Source organism: Astatotilapia calliptera, chromosome 13, assembly GCF_964374335.1.
Source record: "Astatotilapia calliptera chromosome 13, fAstCal68.1, whole genome shotgun sequence".
NCBI classification, from domain to species: Eukaryota; Metazoa; Chordata; class Actinopteri; order Cichliformes; family Cichlidae; genus Astatotilapia; species Astatotilapia calliptera.
This window is the reverse complement of record NC_137434.1, coordinates 13751851-13777370: the sequence shown is the minus strand read 5'-3', so window position 1 is coordinate 13777370 and position 25520 is coordinate 13751851. Positions and strand designations below refer to the sequence as shown.

At 39.3% G+C, this 25520-nt stretch overlaps 1 protein-coding gene across 7 annotated transcripts in view; it reads left to right on the top strand.

The window, feature by feature from the left end:
• Positions 1–14056: 14056 nt before the first annotated feature.
• adgrb3 (adhesion G protein-coupled receptor B3) overlaps positions 14057–25520 on the top strand; it is a 115806-nt gene continuing 104342 nt past the window's right edge. For all 7 annotated transcript variants that reach the window (XM_080288097.1, XM_080288095.1, XM_026190426.2 and 4 more), the window contains exons 1-2: positions 14057–14268; positions 15939–16707. In XM_080288097.1, coding sequence (XP_080144223.1) covers positions 15954–16707 — 754 coding nt within the window. In that variant the 5' untranslated portion in view covers positions 14057–14268; positions 15939–15953. The remainder of the gene's footprint in view (positions 14269–15938; positions 16708–25520) is intronic.

Genomic DNA, 25520 nt, shown 5'->3' with positions numbered 1-25520 from the left:
GGGGTGGGGTGCGAGAGGTAGCGCCGTTCCAATGCACATCTGTAGGATACCACAGGTGGCGTCTTCCCTGCCACCAGGGAGGTAGCTTGATGGTGTTTTTCAGGGCTCATCAGCTCAATTGAGAATTTCTGGTGGGCTCTGTTGGCTGCGGTGTTACATAGTTTACAAGCCATCAAATTACTTTTCCCATTTTGAGTGCAACCCTGTGCAATGTTCAGCCAATTTTATTTTTGACTTAAAACAAGACTTTTCATCTTCACTCCCATTCATTTATTGTGAATGCCTCTGTACCATCAAAGGATGGTAGCTGACAGGGCATCATTTAGTCATAATCTCTCCAAAATGCCTTTGTTCGTCTTAAGAACTTGGGCACGGCAATAAATACACACTCGTACGCATGGACTGTTGTTCTGAAAAGGTCAAAACAAATATACTAATCAAAGATAGTGTGGAGCGATACAAGCTGCTCAATTAACCAGGAGGTGACTTGGTGGACTCCTGGGGATATTTGATGTAGTCTCTACACATTAATGAGTTAATTTCATAGCAATGCTCAGCTAGAGAATCTCTCTCTCTCCCCTGAACGTCACCATGGATACGAACTCTTTTTCAGTGTTAATGGGCCAAACATGGACAGTTTTGCTTTGATGACAAATTGAAGTATTGGCTGGCTTTCATCTGTTTTAGAAGAAATATGGCCTTAGACACGAACCTAGATTTCACCATCCAAGTTTATAGCGGCAATATAAACTGTTTTAAGGTTTTAAAGTGCATTTTTACCTTAATGGAAATCACTTTTATATTTCATCTTTGGCATCCAGTACCTCATCCGTCTTCCTGTTACACATCTCCTGGGATGGACAGCCTCAGACAGGCCCTACTCAATATTGCAGTGTAAACTGTGCCAGATATTTTTAGTGGTTTAATGAACTAAGCTACTGGATAAACAATCATTTGAATAGGTGAAGGGTCTTTAAAACACAACACCGAGTGATCCATTATTTTCATTTCATAGTGGAAGATTTTAACACGTACTATATTAAATTATTTTCTGAGCGCAAAATCTGTCAAAACTCACCCGCTGAGATACAGTATGCAGACATCAACATATTAGCAGCCAAAATGCTAATGGAGGAAATTCTGTGAGGAGTTGGGTGCTGCGATTCAAATGGACTATCTGGTTGTGATGACAGAGGCATAGTTTTACCATGACCATTCATGCTGCTGAAAGCAGCTCTCTGAGCAGATGTGATCAGCAAAGGCAGTACCTCCCTCCAGTCCAGATTGACAAGCCAGACCAGACTCGGGAGATGGATATCACAAGGGACAGCTGAGCTGCAGGAAACCAATGGTGCAGGCAGTTTTCAGCCAGTCTCATTACAGTAGACAGGTTGATCCAGGCAATTGCTCCTCAGACAAGGTTGTCTCCAAAGTACTAATTGTGCAGTGCAGTTTTGGGTGACATTTATGATGCAATTCTTTGGTTTAAAATTGACTGTAAACAACTGGAATGATTGTTTATACCTGAGAAAAACAAATTCATGTCTGAGCTGTAGTCGGCAACACGCTTTGGAAATATTAAACACTAAAGTAAGGTGAGATATACTTTCATTTAGTTCTTTAGACAGGCCACATTATTCAGAATTGAACCAGTGAATGTCCAATAGATTTGAACGATGGAAACATCTGATCTGGAGTTTGCTCATTCACCAAATCTAGCTTTCGTGCATTGTTTACTACTTGTTTACTACTTAGCATAAAATCTGCAGATCACTTATAGCCGCAGTCTGTCTGCATTTCAGCCATGTCTCATGTGCCTCATTCAGCATGGCAAAAACATAATCTCTGAGCATTAATCTTTATTATTCAGCAGAGCCTCTGCAGAATTTAAATCACCAAACATATATTCAAGGTCACGATACACACAAAAAAAGAAAAAAAATGTGCGGAGATTACGAAATCATATTGAATGCCTCAATGAAAATGTAAGTAGAATGCCTGCTATTGACTGAGGCACCTTTATTTTGCTCACAAAAACAATTTAAATACATATTTCATAACACATCCAAAGGCACTAAAGGTATTCAGTTGAAAGATGCATTTCAAATACTGTTTTTATGAATGGGGTGATTAAGCATTCTGAGACTGTAGTTTTTAGAGACATTACAGGTCAGTACTGACCACATACAGCATACATATTGAATTTATCAGAGTCAAATTAGAATTTAAGTTCTTGTTGTCGCTTTAACAGAAGACAATTCTTTTCTTCTTCTTCTTCTTTTAGTCATTTTGTATGAAACACTATATGAAACCATACACCCTTTTTAAAATAACTATAGACAACTCATATTTTGTGTCTACCTAGTAAGCCAGCATGAGAAGCAACATGTTTTTGGCATCACTGTAGCAGACAAAGACTCCTTTGCTTTGCTTGGGTTCTCATTCTGGATCCTATGATGAAAGAGCTTATCTAAGCAATAGTTTCAGACTCGATTAACAGTATAGCAATAGTCCATGTAAAACATAATCAGTGTTTGTGTCCTTACTGTGAAAGGGAATAATTTATACATTATTTGTTACTTTTTACAAAATTGTAATGGATTATGGTTTCCTCCTGGTAGAAAGTAAATCATTACAATAATCGTTACATGACTTTAGTCCCATTTAACAATATAAATCTAAAAAGTCATTTTTTTAAAAAGGAGGCACAAGATCTTTCATCTAGGGTTTGAGTTTTGACACAAAATCGGCTCATCGGTGCCTTTGTTATCTGCTGAAAATCAAGACTTTTTTCTGCTGCTGTCCTTGCAAATGTTTTGCAAAAAGTTGATGTCATGTTAGCAGCAGTGGAAAGCTGTTTCTGGAGCCACCACATTCCTGTCCTTTCATGCAATGCAAATTAAAGTAATGTCTAGGTCATCATTCCTCATCTCTGCTTATTTTCCCTTTCCTCCACACAAACCCAAGTCAGCTGATTAGCACAAACACAAGTCCACAGGAAAAAGATTTTTTTTCTATCAACCCAATGTCCAGAGATGCATGAATAACTTATGTAGTGCAGGGAACAACATATTTATTTGGTTAGTGTTTGTAAAGTGATTATTAAATGTATTATTTAGAGCAATGTGTTATATTGCATTGCTACAGGAAAATATAATGTGATTACAGTACAGTTTTTTATACCAAACAGTGAATATATGAAACTAGAGGTGCAACTGGATGGACACAGAACATTCACCTAAGAGAGCAGGGTTTGAATCCTACTGTATGTAAAGCGAAAAGCCAGATTCCTGATCCTTAGTGATCATAAAACACATGCTTATACCCATTTAGTTTGAAGGGCTTAGAATGCAGAAGGGAACTTCTCTCTTTTTTCAGATTCTGCCATTTTTTTTCCTAGATTTCTGCCTACAGCAGCTTATATGCTAACTGGCTTGGAATAGCACTTACTGTAATATGGTAAATGTGAGTAAGAATGTAAACAAAACAGAGGGTTTTTATAAACGCAATACACTGGGTTAAGTTATCTTTTGTAAAATGACAGGCTTTTTAAAAAAAAAAAAAAAAAAGCAGATGACTCTGTCACTCACCATTTACTAAGGGCAAACATGAAACCAGTGACTCATAGGAGATAGAGAGTAACAACCAGCCAAACAACCGGGTAGCTATCTTTGAAAGACAGATGTTTGCAGAAATGAGATTGGTCGAAGTCCTAATGAAGAAAATTCTTTGCAAGTGCATAACTTGAAGCGTAGAAAGAATTGTCTCATAAATGGGATCTTGTGGATGTCCTGAGAATCCAGCTGCCCTACAAGTGTTTGGAATCAAACTGAGCTGTAGTATGCTCACTTTAACATATACACTATATTGAGATTTTCAATTTAGATGAGCCAACACAGAGTTACAGTTCATAATGAAATAATTTCTGACAAAATGGCCATCCACTGATCTTTTGCTCCATCACAACTGTCAGCACATCTCTTTGTTTAATTGTGTGTAGAAATAATGTCCAGTTACACACATCTACTAAGCTGTATATTGATGCATTCCCATAACAACACATAGACTATAGCCTACCAATAGAGACCATGTAGTAGTGAAAAGACTCTTACCTCAAATATTACGCATCAGTTGATGTAGGTCTGCCGTCTAATCATATCGGTCTCTCTCCATCACCGCCATGGGCATGTCAGAATGAAGTCACGAGGAACATTATTGTAAGAGTGACCTATGCCTCAGTGACTAAATGCCATTACCAACAGAGCAACAACAGCATTGCATAGGCTATGACTGAAATTGTCTTATTTGGCTTACTGCCACAATAACAAAATAGTGTGTCACAGATTTGGCTTGAAGCAGCATTTACAAAGGAAGATGCACCAGTGTCAATATATCTCCAATTACTAGTCCAAATAAAAGTTGTGACCGATGAGGATATGCCCTCAGCTGCCTCAACCCACAAATCATTTTCCTGGCCAAATTTTCAATTTCTGAATCTAGCAGACGTACTGCTGTGGCAATGGCTGGAGAAAAGGAATGAGGTGCCACATCTTCCTGTGATTACAAAGAAATATGATAATCATGTTAATTAAAGGTTTGTAAATAAGAAAATATTAACACAAAAACTGTGTAATCAGTCTGCGCTGAGAAATATTGAGGTAAATGGGAAACCACATTTCTTGAGACTTACGAATTATTGTAAAATATCATACATGACAAAAATGAATTTGCATGCGTTCATCATAGATTTCGACACAAATCGTGATTAACAGTGCCAGAAAATGTGTTAATTTACGAGGAAAAAAATTATCTGTATTTTTTTTATGCTACTGAAGTTCTGTTGAAGTGTGGGCATGCTCTCAGGTGAGGAAGCTTATACTGTTAATTAAAATATACACACAAGCATTCCAGTCTAACCAAATTGGGGTTGTCCTGTCGGAAGCAAACGTGAAATGCTTGAAAAGTTTCTTATCACTTCACTTGAGCAAAAGAATTTCACTCTCCATTGTCTGCCAGAGAGGCTAATTATTTTATCACCAAAATTTTAATTAGCTGAATCTCAGCGTTGTCCATGGAGCTACAAAGCTTGATAGAGCCAACAGTGTGTGTGTGTGTGTGTGTGTGTGTCTGAGGCTTTTCATATTAAAAAACTATGCTTCTGCTGGAAGAGTAAAGGATGAATAAGAAAATGTTCCTTACGCTGCTTTAAAAAAAATGTCTGAATAACAATCTGAAATGCATTTTGGGAATGCCCATATTAATGTCGAGCCGATATCACAAGGCAGACCTCTCTGATTCTAGTTTCTACAAACAGTAGCATCAGAGAAAGTGATGAAAGGCTTGTGCAAACATACCAGGATTATCAATAAATTAAACTACTCCAGATCTGCTTGCACAATGCCTGAGATCTGAATTTTACAGCCGTAAAGCGGAATTGAGGGGGTTAAACATGACAGAGACTGAATTTAGTTCATGGCTCATGATTAATTACTGCAACTACAGAATAGAGAACTCAGCGGTGTTAACAGTGTATAACACCAATAGCAAAATTATGGGTTTAACTCACATTTTAGTCTGTTATTAATGACTAAGCAGCTCTTTTCCAATGAACTCCAAGACTGTCAGTTATTTCTATCCCACCCCTCTCATTTCCTCGCTGCATTGAGTAAAACAAATTACAGACAGGAAAATTAAAACGTGGCAGGCGATTTGTCGCAAAGATAGTTTGTTATTGCGTCCATTGAGAATTGATAATTGCCAAGGTGACCCGCGATCTCCTTTATTAACAAGGACAAATCTCTCTATGCTGACTGTTCAGGGGATCTTTCAATGAATGACTTGGTTTTTTTGTATGAAATGAGTTAAAGTGATACGCATCAGTCATCTATCTTTTAATTTATATATTTATAGACTAACACAAGAAAAAAAAGGTTAAATTATTATGTGATCATTAGTTTTTTTCAAAATTCTAATTTTATATTTATACACATACACACAACTGAACATATAACAAGACATTACACTGGCTGTTTTACTTATAAAACATAATGTGGAACTGCAAGGCAAGAGGAAAGATCTAACAACTGGTAAGATGAAGCACTGGGCCCCAAATCATTAAGTTTGGCTTCCAACCTGCTGTTTAACATGATGCTTTTAAGTCAGGAGTAGTTGTCAATCCACAGTGTGGGGGTATGGAATATTTACATAGCCAGAGAAGGGGGTTTGTGGGAGTCTAAGGCCTAGTTGGAACCACATTCAAAGAAAATGGATAAAGGCCCCGAGGAATCATGCAGTGCCGCATTGTCTCTGATGGGGGGGAAAAACAAAAAAAACAGGAACACTGCTGGGGAAAAATACCTTGATTTAAAATTCAGTTCCAAACCCAGGCATGGAAAAGCAAATAGAGGTGCGAGTGGAATGTAAAGCAGAGCTGTATGCACCAGACTGCCATAGTTTAGGTCACACATGCATGACAGGCTCTACATATATTTTTTTCCTGAATATTAAACTCCAGCAATAGAAATAGTGCCTGTTGATTCTTTTCCAGGCAAGACTGCCCTGCAATCATATACAAAGCTCATATACATTTTTAACACTTTATTTCTAATTATTTAATAATAATTCCAAATTATGCATGGTTTAAATGAGGAACGGTTTTAATATATTATTTAGCTCCTTTTTTGTTAACAGGTAACTCTGTAGCTGTGAGATTTGGACTGGTTTGGTGGAGAGCAGTGTCATTTATCTGAAAAAGAAAATTCCTTTGACTGGAAAGCAGAATAGTATATTCAACATAAAAAAAAACCCTAGCAGAGAAAGTAATCAAAGATGCTGGGAAAAAAATAGACGAGTCATCCTGGGAATTATACAATACTCTTGATGTATGATTACCTTTTTTTGTGGTTGCTTGAGATAGAAGCCGCTGATGATACAAAAGACTGGCTTTTAAAAGTTCCAATAAAATGGAAAAATTAGAAAAAGTTTTTATACCTAGTTCATAATTATCTAAAATACAGTGTGTGCATTTCAACAATAAATACCATAAATATGATCAAAATGGTCTAAATCCCATTACTCAATAGTCTGGTGTTTATATATCAAAATTACACACAATTAGACCATTACTGGTTCCTGAACCCATCCATTTTTGCTCAGCCCTCCCATCATATTAAACCTGCAATTTTCAGAGTGGAAATGTAGCATGTCTGTGCTGGTGGCTATAGTGGATTTATTTTTAAGAAACAAGCAATATCCATTACAATGTTTTTCTGGGCACACTTTAGGCCCCTTAGTACCATCTGGGGATCCTTTACCATGCCAGTCCTTTAAGGGCCACAGTGTATGGATTTTCTGATGCTGATTCCAGCAGGACATTATGTCTTGTCACAAAGCTCAAATGACCTCAAACTGGTTTCTTCTACACTGTAATCAAATTGCTTACAGTGCTTGGTTACCAGATCTCACTTCAATAGAGCACATTTGGGATGTGTGGGAATGATCATCTCATCATAGATATGCAGCAGACAAACCTTCAGCAGCTTTACTACGCTATCAAGTCAATGTGGCCCAAACTCTCTGGGGAATGTTTTCAGCACTGTGTTGAATCTTTGTCAGAAATATGTAATGCAGTTGAGTAAGGAGAGTTCTGTTTGAGGAACTGAACATGATTTATTGAGATAGAGAAATTAATCAGTGTATTTTTCAATAAGACTCCCGTGGCCCATCATGGCAGAACATAATCCCAGTGGTAATGGGATTTAGAACAGGACCCCTTTGGAGTCTCGATACCAGTGGTGAAGATGAAGACTGAGACTTGGATGGAGCTCTTAGTGACTTGAGTGAGGTGGAGATAGGGAGGAGGAGGGTTGCACGAAAGAGTCTGAAAGGGAGAATGATGGAGAGCCCAGATTTAAACCACACAAAGGCACGGCTGATTGGCTCAAAGAAGGCTGGCAAGAAGATGATTGGACTAGAGTAATGATGCCAGTATTAAGACTGACAGCGTGGGAAACTGGTAGCGATGTAAAGAACAGACAAGCAGCTGAACACCCAGGAAAGCAAGCGGATGAGTGATTATAGATCTTCCTTATTGAACTTATGCATAGGCTTCATTTCTGAAGGCAAAAGCAGGCCCAATATGCAGTAGTACCAGTAAGGTGTACCTAATAAAGTGTCCAGTAACTGTATTAAAACACAGTGTTTTTGACCATCAACTAATAATCACACAACACACACTAATCCAATTCTGAAAGTCTAGCATTTCAAATGGATCAGCAACTTTAAAAAACACTTTAAAAAATCCCCAAACGTTACCCATGTAGTACTGTTTACTCCTCACAGCACTCATACAGTAACTTTGTTTCTTTGATTTCCACTACCTACAAAAATAACTGTGTGTTATCAATGGTACATTCAATAATTCTGATCATGTTCAAGGTTCAGTTATGCTTTCAGGGCTTTTAGCTGAAAACAAGCAGCGGTAAGGGTTAAAAGCATGGGAGTCATTCCTGCTAAAGATGAGATCATATCACTCCTAAAAAGCATTTTCACTCTGCTGACTGACTTTTAGATCTCCCGGATTTCTGTGAAGACAGCCTGGAAACACCATAGGAGGCAGACCTTGGCCTAATGTCTCTGAGCAGAGACATTTCAAGACTTTGTTCTTACCCTGGATGGTATCAGAGTGCACTATGTCAGTACACCATAGAGTTCACCTCATTAATCACGCAAGGTTATTCTAAAGTGAGGTTTTAAGTTGAGAGAGCATGTCTCTGCAAATAAGGTAGTAAAGAGTCTGTGAAAAACATCAGAAATACATTTTCCCTTGTAAAAGTAATGAAGAATATTTAAACTTTAATGTTTGAAGCCTGTTAAATGCTTTACACACATTAAAGTTTTGATAGAAGTGGACCTCTGATACCTTCCTTTGTTCATTCTGTGTTTAAAAGATAATTTCCTCATGACAAATTTTAGATGATAAAGAATTAATTCTGTCGCTCTTTGTTTCTTTAGGAACTCATTGAGGGAACTTCTCGCTGCATATTGCAATAAATGCAAATATGAGTGGTGTTATTTACACTGTTGCCTGTGTTTGTGAGGAAAACATGGATTAAGGGAGAAAAAAACATAAAACGATATAATGGCATTGTTTTTCACAGCACTGTGTTTGTGAAAACACAACATTTTCTAACGGCATCAAAAATTAAATTAGCACGCTAGCAAACTAAATGTGGTTAATAATGCATTGTTATTGACTAGCAAAGATCATGTGTGCTCAGGAGTCAAAGGGCCTTTTCATGGGGGACTCATTTTAATACACTGATTGCAAGCGACTGTGCGGTCTTAAAAATGCTCTAACTATGCATCTTTTTTTACAGGCATTGATTAGCTCATATGGTTAACATACATTTCCCTTTGCGCCCACTTGAAGTGTTTATCGTTGCCATACAAGAAGTGTAAGAACTGCCCTCAGCACTTAACCCCATCCAGACTCCAGCACTCTGCAATTTCTGCACCAGTTTTTAATTAAACATGAAGAAAAATGGGAAAACAGCCCTTGAAGGGATGCACTCACACTTTAATTTGTTAATAGAGTTGTACATCATTAGGGTAATGATTGCACTGAACCATAAGACACAAGCCTGTATACACTGATAGTGACATCCAGTAGACATGATGCATAAAAAAGCAAAAAAACCTAAACAACCAAAACCATTACCACTAGCATGAATCTTTAATGCAAATACAGCAGTTTATGAATGCATCAGGTGGTCACACATGAAATGTTTGTGGACGCTCACAATCTTACGGTATGTGTAGATATGTTCACAGGAGTCATTGGCATGGCCGTGCCTCTTTGACCACACTCTTTGTGAGTTGAAGTTGCAAGAAAAAGAAAGCTTTTTCAAAGGTTCACAAGAAAAATTCGACAAGATTGTAAGTCAACATGAATGCAGTCTGCTCACTGAGACTCTACAAAGAACAGCAGTGTTGAATGGAAATGTCATTTGCTTAGCAGGTATTTCATAAAAGACGAAAACAAAGCACTAGCAAGGCAGCATTTTGACACAATAATGCACCAAATTTTCTTGTCTTTTTCAACACTTTGACATGGGATAAATATTTGAGAGAAGCACAAAACCACCAGCAATTCTCCTTGTGGACATTCTGAGCATGTGTGCAAAATTTCATCCAGTAGTTGTTGAGCCATATGACTCAAAACCACAGATGTTAACCTCCCACTGGCATTAGAGGGAAAAGTCACAAGATCAACAACGTTCATTGCTTGGGGAGCTTTTATGCCTGGGTAAATTTAGATGCCAGTCTATTCAGTAGGTTTCAAGTTTTCACTTTGTAAGTGACCTGTGTATAATTCTAGATAAAAACTCACTTAAGCAATTAAAAATTCGCTAGAGGTCCTAAAGGTCAGAGGAACTGGAAAGCCAAAATCATTCTCTGGAGGACAAGTAATGTCAGTACATTTCAATGGTTAAGATATTTCAGCCTGTGTTCAAGTGGTTATCCTCCTACCGCTCTCATTTCCATGCTACTTTTGTGGCATAAAAAACAAACAAAACAAAAACAGAGTGACATCTTTGGTAACAGCAATCATTAAACCTAACTAGCTGTGTGTAACGGAGAAGATTCTGCATGGCAATTTGTGGAAGAAAATGTAGCAGTGCAGAAAACAGCAGTGGAAATAAAACAAAAGAAAATACTCCAGAATCTGACAGAAATGCACAACTTCTGTAATGACAAATGGTGTAATAGCTTCTTCCACAACAGCACAGGAGGACGCACAAAAGAACTGAGCACTTCAAGAAAAACTTCCCTCAGATACGCTCATTTGGGGTTTACCAATACGTCATCCAGCTGAGATTCCTACAGGGAGGAGCCCATTATCACTGTGCAGACAGAAGTAACATATGGACTCCCTCGTCGTGATTGAGTTGAGCTGAAAGTCTGAATACATTTCACTGGTGTCTAGAGAATTCACCCTATATGCCTGCATATGTTTATGCACTGCACCATACTGTATGAATTGGTAGGTACACTGAAAACTGGAACCAAACATGTTTCTGTCGCTGATTCAATTTATATATATATTTGTATCCACTCACATGCTAATCATAAAGGTTGATTCACATCAATAAACTGATATTATCACATGATCAAAAGGCTAATGTTTATCACACTGCATTTTGCAACGGCCATGAAATGAAATGCAGCCATAATATCAGAGAGATATACTGTTCGGCACACGCGCACGCACACAAGTGTTAGTGTAGATTTCAGTCACACAAACACACACACAAACAGGAGCAGGTGATAATAGGGCTATTCTATATGCGGGGTCATGAATAATTCAAATTCCATGTGCTCAAACAGACTCGAGTTGACTGAATAATATGACAGATTCCGCAACTGCTATTAGATGAAAAAAAATATCACAAATGTTTTGGAGATTCTAGCAGAGGATAAACTGCCGTGCTGCATGTGCAACTACTACACTTGCTGAATGCAAATCCAAGACATTCAAAAAGAAAATTCAAGAAAAATTCAAGAAAATTCAAAAGCTTCATTGTTATCACACAGTGCAGCACAATCTTTCACTCTTGAGCTGACTGCTTACTTGGGCCACAATTTCTGGACTCACATTCCCTCATGAATGTAATCTTAAACGTAGTAAATGTAATCTTTTCTTCTTGTTGCAGTGACAACAATGCAACCACAGAGCATACCAGCTGGACTCTGGAAATGTCCTTGCAGAGGAGAGTGATGGCTGCATTCCTGGAGCTTGGCAATTGGCCTCCTCGTGAGTCAGTGGAGAGATACTTATTGTGTTTTCATTGTTCAATAAGGCTTTGCATGAATTTCTCCCACCTCTTGGCGTACTGAGCCAAAAGCTCCCTAAACACCCAAGTCTTCATTATGGCCGTGGAAAGTGGGCTGACTCGAGGTCACCCCTGATGTTCCACTGGCTGCCTGGGGAAGACTGGAATTAGAAAGCTTCTAGTCACAGGCCACAGAAACCAACAGGACTCCAAGCTCCTTTATAAGTTTGGCAACCGATTAACAATGTTGTAAACGCTGTGTGGGATAGGATGCTGGAGATACAAACAAGTCCTTTCAGATTCTCACAACGCTGCTGCTCTGTGTGGTTCTGTAGCATTCTTTTGGAAAGGCTGGCTTAGAAACACTTCAGATTGAAACTTCCTGGAAATAAATAAACAAACAGCTTCTTCATGCAGCATCTGCTCAGATGGAACGCATTCAGTCAGGGCCTGAAAGAGACGGCCAGGCTAATGAGAGTTAACTATTCGCAGTAAAATGATTAGAGCAGCTGACCAAACTCTCCAAGAAAAAAGAAATCACAAAATAAAACTACACCAAACAGTTGTTTCTGTCTGGACTTACCAATTGAATGTCATCCTTTTTGAATATGCAAATAACCCAAATATGCAAATGAATTGAGCTCCAAGCTATGTGAAAGTCATGCACAATCATTTCTCCATCCATCCAAGCTCTACCCGCTTGTGTCCTGTGGAGAGTGGTGGTTGGCTGGAGCCTATCCCAGCTGGCATTGGGCGAGAGGCGGAGTAGACCCTGGACAACTATCCAGCCCGTGGCATGGCTAAAACAAAGACAGCCATTCCGTTACCATACATTTTCTTTTAAGCACATGATCAGGTCTGTGCTTAGCCTTTGTATGGGATACTGATAAAGAAAAGGCACATATGAAAACAAAACCCTTCCTCCACCTTCATTTGGAGGGGCGGAGTGATCAGCAGGTGATTTGGATCACCCTGAAGCTCCCTATCCCCATTCCATTACAATTCCATTCTTCCCATGAGTTCAGCCAGTGGGAGATGAAGACTATTGCAGAACCATTTGTGCCTCATTGTCAGCGGCCAGCTGATGAAGCCTGGAGCATTTAGTTCACTACTGATGATTGAATGAATGCACATTTAGACTGTAAGAAAAAAAAAACGTTTGAAAGAGTTCAGGGAAAACATTAAGGCGGTCTGTGCAAGCACTCCCCCGAGAAAGCAGAATAAAGTGAAAGAAAAACAGCAGCTTTAAAGTTGCACCTGTAAGGTGAAGACACCCCGGCACAACTTTCCACAGACGGCACAAGTTGCCCCATAAGCATTTGTTCTTCCAGCAGCGCGAATTCGGGCGAGCAGGAGGACGTGCAGGGTGCTGCACATCGACAAACTGTGAAGAAATCAAAACAGCGGCTGTCACCCATCAGGAGAGAAGGGAAAATTACCAAACACACCAGCGAGCTCTCAAGTCCCACTGATAGAGCGCTCAAGTAGCATTTATGATCACGTTATTCTCACACCCTCCTCTTATCCAGAAAAAAAAATGTAACAAAAATAAAAAAATCCGTGAAATATTCCTGATTGGAGAAGGGCGCAGAAGCAAAGCGCAGTATTGTCTGAAGCACAACTGAGAGGGTCCAGTTCAGGGGGGGAAACCCTTTTGACTCGAATTAAAGGGAGGCTGTATGAGGGGAAAAAGAGAGAGAAAAAAGAAGGAAAGAAAGAAAGAAAGAAAGAGGGGAGGAGGAGGAGGAGGGCAGGGAAGAAAGTGGTGGCGGTGCCAGACGCAGCGGCAGTAAGAAGCGTACGTACGTGCTTTATCTTAGCGGCTGAGTGTGACGTGATATTGCAGCCTGCTCCTGGAGCTCTGCAAGCACCAAGCAAAGCGCGTCTATTTCTCTCTGTGTTGTAACTCACTGACCCCCCAACATCTCACATCCACCCACTACGGATCTTTTTTTCTTTTTCTTTTCCCTATTCACCCCCTTTTTGCGGAGAGGGGGGGTCGGTGCGCGACTTGATGGAGAAAACATTTCGGTGGGAAATAGAGACGTGGAGTCTGCCGAATTAATTTATGGTAAATACTGTAAGAATTGCTCTCGTCGTCACTCCAAGAATTTCTTCCCCTCTGTCTCTCCTGGTCTTTCTCCTTTCTTCTTCTTCTTCTTCTTCTTCTCCTCTCTCTCTCTTTTTCTCGGTGGCTGTCGTGTGTTGTTGCGCTCCGTTTTGATGGGAAAAACCCAGAAGAAGGAGACGGGGGGATATGTGCGGGCAGACCGGAGTGTAACGCATTTTATTTTCATCCATTGAACCATCTTGTTGCGCCGGACTTCTATTGTCGGGAATGGGGAGTATTGATTCACTGGAGGGCTGCAGAATTTATTTATAAAGGATGTGGTCAAGTATGTGGAAAAAATAGCCATAGCTTCCGCAGTGTAAGGTAAGACATTATTATTATTATTATTATTATTATTATTATTATTATTATTATTATTATGAGATGAAGGTCTTCGAGCAAGTGCAATGGCAATTTTCATATGTCATCTGTCAGTTAAAGTTTAGCCTCCCTCTCTCAAACATTTGCCCCGTATATTCATCACGATGGTTTTGGAGCGTTCATCCGCTCACATTAGTCCAGGGTGCTTAACAGAGGAATTTTAAGAGCTGATCTCTCTCTTAAGAGCCAAAAATCACTTTAAAGTGCCGAGCCTCGAAGTGACACTGCATGAGATGTAGCCCGTGGCCGACGTGTCTCTATATTCAGATTTCCTCTCGAGTCTAAATTGCTCTTAGAAGCCCGGCAATAAAATCAGCGTCTCTTGACCGATTTCTCGTCTCCAGAATACTGATTTTATTTTTCTCGTCTAGCCCTGGTCGTGAATCTTGTGGAAGGACGTGAAATCATGTGAATTTATCGCGGCAGAAAGATGATCCAACTCAGCACCGCTTCCACAAATCCTTATATAACGCACATATAATTCTGGGGTAATGTGACGGGCGTGATTCACGATTCAAAGAGAAAGAAGTTGAAGACATATGCGCAAATGGATCTATTATGTGAAAACTGGTAGCCCATCTCTAGCCTACTTGCGATTTGAACGCCCACACAGACACACACGCAACACACAGTTCGAGACACGCGCGCGCATACACAGACACACAGGCGCACACGTACACACACCCTCGCGCGCATTCTGCTGTGACACTGCTCACAGCTGCATTGCCTGTAGGATTAAAGCAATCAGGACATCGCATTGCATTCTCTCTCTCTCTCTCTCTCTCTCTCCCACACACACACACATGTAGATCCGCACACGCACACATGCAAGCTCAGACATACAACACACACACACACACACACACACACACACACACACACACACACACACACACACACACACACACACACACACACACAGTCTCTTTATCAAATTGCATTGTCAAATATGTCAAGCCCTGACATGCAGGTGGTGTGGAAGAGGCGACAGTTCGCAGTGACCGAGCACACGCCAGGACATTAAAAAAAAAACCAAATAAATAATAATAAAATATATATAACGTCAGTTTGTCTTCCTCATATTATCTAACTGTCCCGTGAGCAAACATTCACAGAGAACATAGCTTCATGTGCAAAGATACTGGTTACTGCGTAAAATGAGCAGCTGCACATTTTCCACAACTCGCGTGGACTGCGCTGACTTACAAAGGCTGCCACTTTCGCCGTTTCTTCCTTTTTGTCGCCAGATTTTCTAAATAGCTACATTTGTATATCTCCGGGGATTGTGCCGTACCGAATACGACCCAATTAATAAGTCTAAATGACTCACATTATTGCACCCACCTCCCTAAATAAAAATAAATAAATAAATAATAGCCGAAGCAACCACAAGGTGGCAATGCTTGCACAAAGTATAGTGATGAAGGATGGAGATGCAAAACACATGTTGCTGAGGTTTACCTGTGTGTCTTTTTGCCCCCCTTCTTATCATGACAGGATGTAATAAGAACTATGTAAGCTCGTTAGTCAGACTTGGTAGTGATAATCTATCATGTGTTTATGTGCCCTGCTTTAACACCCCTTTGTGTAATCCTCTTCATCTTTCCCTGCAGGCCAAATGACATAGGATGAAGGCTGTTCGAAACCTGTTGATTTATATATTTTCCACCTATCTTCTGGTTATGTTTGGATTAACTGGTGCCCAAGATTATTGGTGTTCCACTCTGGTCAAGGGGGTCATTTATGGATCATATTCAGTGACTGAAATGTTTCCCAAGAACTATACAAACTGTACATGGACGCTGGAGAACCCTGACCCTACCAAATACAGCATCTACCTGAAGCTATACAAGCGAGACTTGAGCTGCTCTGAATACTCTTTGCTTGCTTATCAGTTTGACCATTACTCACATGAAAAGATCAATGAACTGCTGAGAGTCAACGAGTCTATAGTGTATTTGTGTGATTCAAAGAATATTTACGTATTTTTGCTGTATGACAAGAATTTTGTTCAGCTACGGAGAGTTTTCCCTTATGATTACAATGGATTGACGCCACAGAAGCTGGATGAGGAGGAGAAGTCTATTGTGGAGTTTCTAGTGTTGAACAAGGCCAGCCCTAGCCAATTTGGATGTCAAGTGCTTTGTACATGGCTGGAAAATTGCCTGAAATTAGAAAAAGGGACAGTGGAGACATGTGGGATTGTGTACACGAAATGCACATGTCCTCAGCATTTAGGCGATGGAGAATCAGAGAGCATGCTCATGCTCAACAACGTGGTTTTACCCTTGAATCCACAAACGGAGGGTTGCTTGTCACCCCAACTACAAGCCGGGCAGATCTGCAATCTGACCGCAGAAGTTAAACGGCCTCCTAAAGAAGGTGAGTATCCTGTCATCTTTCTTCTTTATGCTGAAATAGTTGTATATGGAATTAAGTATGCATAGAGAAGATAGCAATCATGTCAAATAAATGTGCACGTCAGTCACTCCTACCTCTGCCCTAATTGCATGTTTGAAGTGTGATGGCCCATGAAACAAAGAGCACACATAGATATATCTAGTGTAGTTGGCTCAGAAATGAGTCAACTTCAAGATAAAAATAAAAGAAGAAGATGAAGGAATAAAAGGGGAAAAAAGCTGCCGGGGGAGTTGGGTGTAGTAAAGACCACACCAGCACAAACCAAACCATCTAAAAAGGGGGTCTTTCATTTGGTTGGACTGAATTCAAAATGCACTATCATTGCTGTGAATTTTAAAATGGCTGTTTTTGTACACATAAGCAGAGTTAAAATGGCTGCAAATCCAAAGATAATTTTTTTTGTGTGTATATACATTTATGTCAGTGTCATCCATACAAAGCCCAGCAGCGGTCAATACGGACACATCCTTCATTTTTATTGGCATGCAGCCTGTATGGCAAATGGAACGATTGGGATCATAGATGCAGCAGTGTCCAATTGGAGCACAATGCTCAAGCAATGCAACACATAAAGCTTGTGGATGAGATGTAAGAGTTAAGGATTGTTTAGCTTTGCAGAAAATACGGGAATGTATTTAGGTTATTTAATTTTAAAAACGAGCTTTTTCTTCTTTTCTTTCAAAGCTGTTCTAGAGGGATACTACTTTTGCAGTGCTGCCATAGAGCAATGCAACGTGTTTTCACTGTTTGTTGGAAATGAGCAATAACAATATACAGAGGAAAGACGGCATTTTCAGTTGACATGTAATTCACTAATGTGCATACATGCATCAAGCACCCATGCATGCACAAACCACCTATTCATCCACACACATTGAAAAGTAGATAAGCGAATTATTATTTATGATAAGGGCTGTTATTTCTCTGTGTATTCGTGTTATCACTTAGTAGGGGGAGTTTTTTTCTTTTTTTAATCTTTTGTTGTTGTGTTTTTTTTCTCACCTACTGCGAAGAAAGCCATTCTCGACACATAACTGCTCGCATTTTAACAGATAGCAGAGAACCGTCCCACCTTGAGGAATACGCTACATACTTCAGGGAAGGGAGGGGTGTTCATCAAGGCACAATGAACCAAAAATAATGAATCAACCTTTTTTGGAGGGGGATGTGGGGAAATAATGATTGCAGGAATGTTATGGAGCTAGTTCCCTGTGGCAAGTACCAAAATAACAGTTGCTATAATAACACTCTGGATAACAGGTGGCAGTTATCTTATCACAAAGAAGAGACAAATATTGATTGCAGTAGTTCAGCTGTTCAGTTGACTGGAGATGAGCGCTGCTATGTGCCACGTCCCATTTCCAGGCACGTTTTTCAAACGCACATATGTGGAATTTGTTTATCGTAAGATGCATCAGCACCACAGCATTCAAGATATTTATATGGCTTTTGTAAGAATTACTCTAGCTCTAGATTTCCGTGTGATTTTTAAGGTGGCTAACCTCCATCAAGTTGGATGACAAACCCATTTCGAGAATAGTTTAGCTACTGCTTCTCTAGAGCCCTTAAGCCATAATGCATACACCATCTGAAGAAAATTACCATTAACAATCCAGCCCCCTCACACACACAGTCAAATAGCATGTGGAGTAACAACAGTGAGTATGACTCAGCTGTGTATTTTGTCAGGTAATTTCATCATTTAGTAAATCTTACATTTGTGTCATAAATATTACCGGGAAGCGTTATGCTTCTTTTCACAGAAAATTCCCTGCTCTAAAATAACATTTGACATTTTTCTATCAGCATGTTAATAACAGCTTAAGAGCACAGATTATTTTTTTTCTCTCTCTCTCAGAAGATTTTCCACAAGCTTCTATTTATAGGGTTGGTTGATGGGAGGTTTGAATAAATCCGTTTTCATCTGGATAACGGGGAGATCACCACTGGGTTTTAAAAGAGCACTGCGTCTCCTGTGGCATCGTGGTGACAGAGTGGGTATTCCTGATGAAGAATAAAGCATTACAAACAGTCGACAAGAGCTCTATTTGATAAAATCACGTGTCTTTGATCTTCAGTTCCTGGTAGCGGGTGGCTTCGGAGCACATCAAAGAAAAGCAGGGCCGGAGGTTGTGTACTCCAGCCATGCCACAGAAACACCCCACCGGCGTTTCGCACAGACTGGGGGGTAACAGCAATTTGAAAGTTGATGCTCTTGATTATTTAAGGTGATTATTCAGGGGGGGAAGCAGATCCCATTCGGTGACATTTTGAAAGCCACAGCAATAACAATGAAATCCAGATGTACTACTCTGATGACTCATTTATGCAGTTTTATTTTTATCACATTCTCCCGTTGCATGAATAAAAGTTGTAAAAGGCAGCACAGTGGTGCAGTAGCACTCACAGCATGACAGATTTAATTTTGGGGTCTGTTTTTTTTTTTTGTGGGATTCCTAACACCTTCCACACAATCAAAATTAAGTCGGCTCAAGGCTCCCAGTTGCTCGTAGGTGAATACTCAACTGACTGTGTTCCCTCTTTGTGAGTTCCTGGATGTGTTTTTTTTTCCGCTATCAGCCCAATGAATAGTCGAGAGTGACTCCAGCTAATGTGACTCTGAATTTCAGAGCGCACAAATATAAAACTGCTTTAAGTAAAACCTTGGCAGAAAATGTCTCACACCTTCTATTCTGTCACAATTTTAAAGCATGTGCAAAAAGAGGCTTTCAGCAACCAGACAGCCAGAACAGCGCAACATTTTAAGACAGTTTTCTTACCCAGTTGTCCCCCCACCCCCCACCCATACACACACACACACACACACACACACACACACACTTTTCAGCCACGTTCTCTGCAAATACTGGTACTTCCATGCAAGCGGCTCTGTTCAAAGAAACCAAGTTTCACTTGGCTTCACAAACGCGGTCACATGGCATTGTCTTGTCTGATCTTTGGCTGAGGACAGATATATTATTCTCTTCCCTCATTTGGTTTAAAGTTGCCAGTTTTCAAGGGTCAGGGTCAAGGGGTGTCACTGTCTGAGAGGGATGTGCTTTGTCATGTTTATGTCAAAATGCCTCACTGTTACATGGAAACAAAACAACTCTACAAAAAACCCCTTCCTTCCTTAAATCACTGTCACTGAAACGCACCGTAGCGTTACACAGTCATCATTTAGAAATGAAAGGGGAAATCTGACTTTTCTCATCCAAACACGGTTTCGATTTGTCAGATAATCTGCCAGGTATGTTAGTTCATCTTACTCCTCTTTCCATGCCTCCTTTTTCTGTGGCGTGATTGAATTTTAGGTAATAGCGAATAAATCTGCCAAATGTGACTGTGGCAATAAGAAGCTTTATGCAGATAAGGGTTAATAATTAGTTTCAAACTTGATAATGCAACACAAAAAAATGAATCTCGTGTCGAAGATTTCGATTAATATTTAATGAGTCCACACAAACTAGGTCTTCAGATTCATTGTAATCACAATAAGTAGGTTAGAAATGTCTTGATTCTCTTTTTTTCCGCGCATGAACATTGATTTGATTCTTTCATGCAATATGCAATATGAATAAACTACATAAATTCTTTAGATGCGTTCTCAGGCTGCTCTTTACAAAGGATAATTTAAGTCGAAGGACAGGGGTTTTACATTTCAGAGGGAGAAAAAACTCTTTAAGACTATGTACAAATGCTTATTTGATGATTACAACTTTTGATGACACAGGCCGCGTGCAATGTGGGAAATGGCAATAGGATTTATTGGCAAATGAAATGTGTGTGAAGCGTTATAACGCACTGTCACCCGCCAAAGTCCTGAGCACTGCAGCAGCTCAGCCTCGCTGGCTCACATAGTGAGGCCTTTTATTCACTTTGGATCTCAGTCAAGTCACTCAGTAGTCACACTGCATTATGCTCACCCCCATTGTTCAGTACACTTGGAGGCCATTTTAGTTCCAATTCAGTGAAGGAGAGAGCTCAGATCAACAGCACAGAATCTGTTTTTATCTGAGACATGCATTATTTGTCTCAAATATTTCATGTGCCAATTCCCCCTGAAATTCTGGGCTCAATTACTGCACCTTTTAGGATTTTTTCGAGTTCCAGCCTGTGCCAGTTGTAATTTTTAGAAACTGTATTGTCTCCTTTTCTCTCTCTCTCTCTCTTTCTCTCTTTTTTACATGTGTCTGCTGTTCCAATTCTTCAGCATCCCTCTTACTAATGTAGTTAAGTGGGCATAGGAATACTAAAGGAAAGTTGTCATGGATTGACAAGGTCAACACTGAAGAATTACTATGAAAGAGCCAGCCATCTTCTTTGTCCATTAACTGTCTATTAAATTTTGCCTATTCAAAAAAGAAGAGATAATGCTGGTTGTGGAATGATTACATTTTATGCTCTAATCAGTTACACAGCTTTGGGTCAATTTCAGTCGGTTTTGTGAAACACACGGGAAACTAATAAAATGTGGTCAGACATTATATCCAAAATTACTTCAGGATCCACGAGTCTGGGATTCCCAGGCATAGATAATGGAGTTTGGAGGTGACTGAGCAGCTCCCCTCTGTGCGTGGCACTTAAATATACATATATAAACTTTACATTGCTTAAATCGTCCAGGTGGTGGCTACTTCCAGATATAAAAGTTCATGAGGCTCTATGGGGACTGTTAAGTCATTTTACACGATGGCAGAACCACAAAAACTGTTGTTACATTTAAAGGTCTTCTTAAACCACTCACGCCGTCACGCATGGATGCAAATGAGCTCTTTGGAAACACAAAAGTCTCTGTTTTACATGGGATACAATTTGATGATAAAGTATAAGGTCCAACATACGAGGCTGACCCTAATGTCATTGAGTGATAGATAATACCAAATAGCACCGTCATAATAATAATAGGAGATTCAAACACGATCCACACGTTTTCACAGTTAACACACATAATTTAGCTGTAGAAGCTACTTTTGAGTTAATTAGTGTTAAGATTGTGCTTTCAATCAATCATCCTGACAGTTTTTTTTATATCTGGAGCTACTTTATATTAACCGTACGCTGTAGGCTGGGCTGAGATTCTAGATATGATAACCTGGCAGCGAGGTGGATGCAGACCAGCTGTGAATATTGTTGTTCATTTGACATGGATTGGTGATCTCAGTCTTGAGCCTCTTTTTCGGCAGCATGACAATTGGGAGTCAGACTGATAACTCCTCCTCTATATGCCCAGACTGTGCACTGCCAACTGCGGCAGAGTAAATTAAAGCCTTGTGTTGTCAAAACTGCTCTGACGTCAGTAAACAGTATACAGTAAATCCAGGAAAACCTGAAATACAATTTAAAAAGTGAGGATATGATTTATTGCATTACGTCTAGAAAACATTACACAGCAAGAACATACCCTCATACACCCCCCCCTCCAAAAAACCACACTGCAAATTATCTCATGATTAATATGTATTAATGTGTAACATGTATGCATTAAAACTAAATAAGAAGTAAAAGAATATTGCCTTTATGAGCTTTATAATATAATACATTATATTATTAGTTAATTTTGCAGCTGGTTGCACGCTGTTTCATTGTACAACTTGCTTTTTATATATATAGCTTGGTATTTTTAACAAATGGCGTTTTCATCTAAATACATCATATTTATTGGCTACATTTATATTTCTTAAAATGTAAAAAAAAAGAAAGAAAATTCACAAAAAACTGAAACATAAAACTTGACAATATTTTCCTGTGAACTAAACTACTGAGTAGCAACAATTCAAAGTGCTTCAAAAAAATCACATGTAACATACAGTGTAACACATTACAAAATTACACTTGGAAGCTAAGTTCCTTAAATTTGTCCAAACAGGTCCAAATCGTGCATCTACTGAGGGTTAATCTCCAACCTCTTTGCAATGTCATGTAAATGACAGCTTCCCCTTTTCAACTTTACAGCCAGCAATGGACACCACTGCAATTAAATTTGCGAGAAACAGTTGTTGCCTATAATAAAGCCATATTGCAGCAGGAATTGCAATCAGAGTAATGGCTCATGCAGTGTCGTAGCCTGTCTAATTCTCTAATGTTTGGCAGCCACACCCCCTAAAATCTGCAGTGTTTCACTAGCAAAATTCTGCATAAGAAATGAAGAAACGTGCATGTCTGATTTATTAGTGTGTGTATCCCACCTGTAAACTCACTCCTTGCTATGAATTCCAAACGGTGGAACATTTGTGTGCTCATATATCCACGCTGCACCAGCTCCCACAACTACTCATAAATTCTTCTTGAAATGTCACACATTTGCCTGTTTAGAATTCAAGTTCCCATTCAACTCTTTGAGCTTTCCTATTAAATAAAAATAATGCAAAGTGACAAATATAAACCTCAGCCACGTTGTAGGCTGTGAAAATGCTGAACTGAGGCTGGTTTGGTGCACCATTGACGTCACCAGTTAAGCCAGAAACCAATATTTCATTTTCATGCTGTTCATGCTTCCATCAATTAGCATCATGTCCATCAATTTAAAAGTAAATGTTTTGAGTATTTATGCATAATTTAAGATGTGTGCTCTAAAATCACTGTATTGGAAACACTGAAGCAACAGCAAGCATCAGAGGTTTTCAGCTCTTAGAGTCTGTCACTGCAAAAGCCTGTGAAAAACTGAAATGCGTAGGTTTTAGGTAAGGCAAACTTTTTTCAGATCTTTTCAGTGTTCCACTCCAAAGAATTCATTTTAAATCCCATCTTGCAGTACACTGCTGTTGCATGACTTTTGCCACAGTGTGCATGGCTGAAGCTGATACAGCTCTTTGTCAAAGCCTCCAAACAGTAAGCTACTGCAGTTTTTCATCTCCACACAACACATATTTATCATAGAAACATTTCCATTTGCAATCAGGTCTTGCTCGACATCACAGTGTATCAAGTCTCTATTTTGCAATTTATGAGTAGTAATAAGTGGACCAAAATCAAAGGACTACGCACTATTATGATCTTCTTTCCTTTGAAAAGGCTTCTTTATGAATGCAAACATAGCAAGTAATGAATATCTGTAAAAGAGGACGTCTGTCTCGTGTTTCTGTGATATAAATAAGATTTGTTTATTGCCATCTTATGTTTAATTCAGTACAATGACTCTGATTTCATGCTATAGCAAAATAAAATATTCCTGTAGTCACTTTCAGTGGAGCAAAGGTAACGCGCTGTACTTGATTTTATTTTATGTAACTAGAACGCCGTGTGAAATGAAGGTTTGGTATCTTTGTCTCACAGCAAATTGGAGCAATTCAGTACATTGTAAAAACAAATTTGGACAACAGCAATTTGGATTATCATATGACAACTTAATTTAGACTGCTACAGAGCCTCGGCAACTGCCCTATTCATCTTTCTAAGAAAACATGAACAACATTCACATGAGTCTGTTGCGACTTTGCCCTGCAGTTGTGAGGCTGAGGCATGTCTTTGAAGCTCTTATTGCAAGTAAACATTGTGAAATGTCTTAAACATTTAAAAAAGAACCAAATCATATTCTAACTTTTGTGTGGGCTGGCTTAATATGGTAAATTTTTTATCAAGCCCTTGTTGTATGGTGCCAGAGATTTTAATGGGAATTATGCACTGCTTTCAGCCTCTCAGTTGCATGCTTCTGCATTTCAACCCAGTTAGTTTTGGCCTGTCACTGGATAGCTATTTCAGCCCACAGAGGAGAGGCATTTGCATAAACATCCACCCACAAAACCTGGCAAATGAGTCTGTCACTCAAAAACACTGTCTATGTGGTAAAGTGGAGGCAAAATCCAATTTTTTTTCTCAAGGGGCTTCTTTAGCTGCTCTCACTGGCAGTCCCTCTGCAGGGTATGGCAAGTGTCCTCATGTAGCTGTAATGGATGTTGCTTTTAAACTTACACGGTATACTGTGATCTAGGGCAGCAAACACTGTACACTTAGACGCAGCATCACAACAATACAGTGTGTATTGCCATGTGTGCGATAATGTTGATAAAGCGGAAAATCTAAACTGAATGCAAGGACAAAATTCCTGCGTGCGGTTTGTTCATTTCTTCTATAGAAAGTTATGAACAAGGTTAATAAAATAATCTGCATTACTAATAGTGAAAGTTTTAGACAATGTATTTTTTGTTTGAAGAAAGTGGCATTTTTCTTGCAATATATATTATATATATTTTGTATATTATTTTAGGAAAATTAATAGTTATTGGAGATGTATGTCAATGAGAATGAGAATAAATGAATGAATCCCTTTTAACCATGAACAATTTAGAGTACAGTGCCACAAGAAGTGAAAAAGAACTTCAGGGATATCAAAACCTACATTTTGATCATGTTCGTTAGGCTATATAAAATATATTTCTTTGGATTTATTTTCAAGTGGCAGCATGAATACTTGGCAGATTCAGGATGTGACATTTCAGTGATGGACATCAAAGTAAGACAGCAGACATTTGCTTTCACTGACTGCATGTTTCCATGGAGCATTGTGGTTATTCAGTGCCACAGTGTAAGGAGCACTGTTATGTAACATACAATGAGATTCAGAAATTATCACTCTCACTTTTGTCCAATTGTCAGCTTGTCCACAGTTCTCTGTCCTTCACAGCATGATAGAAACTGAATTGCAGTGATTCTCTTGATAGTCGATCATAACTTAATAATAGTAGCCGGCCATGCAAGTCATGTAAGTCAACAAAGTGACACATGTTTTTGACATGATTTTGGCTTATCACACTTACAGCAAGTCACCTTGCTAT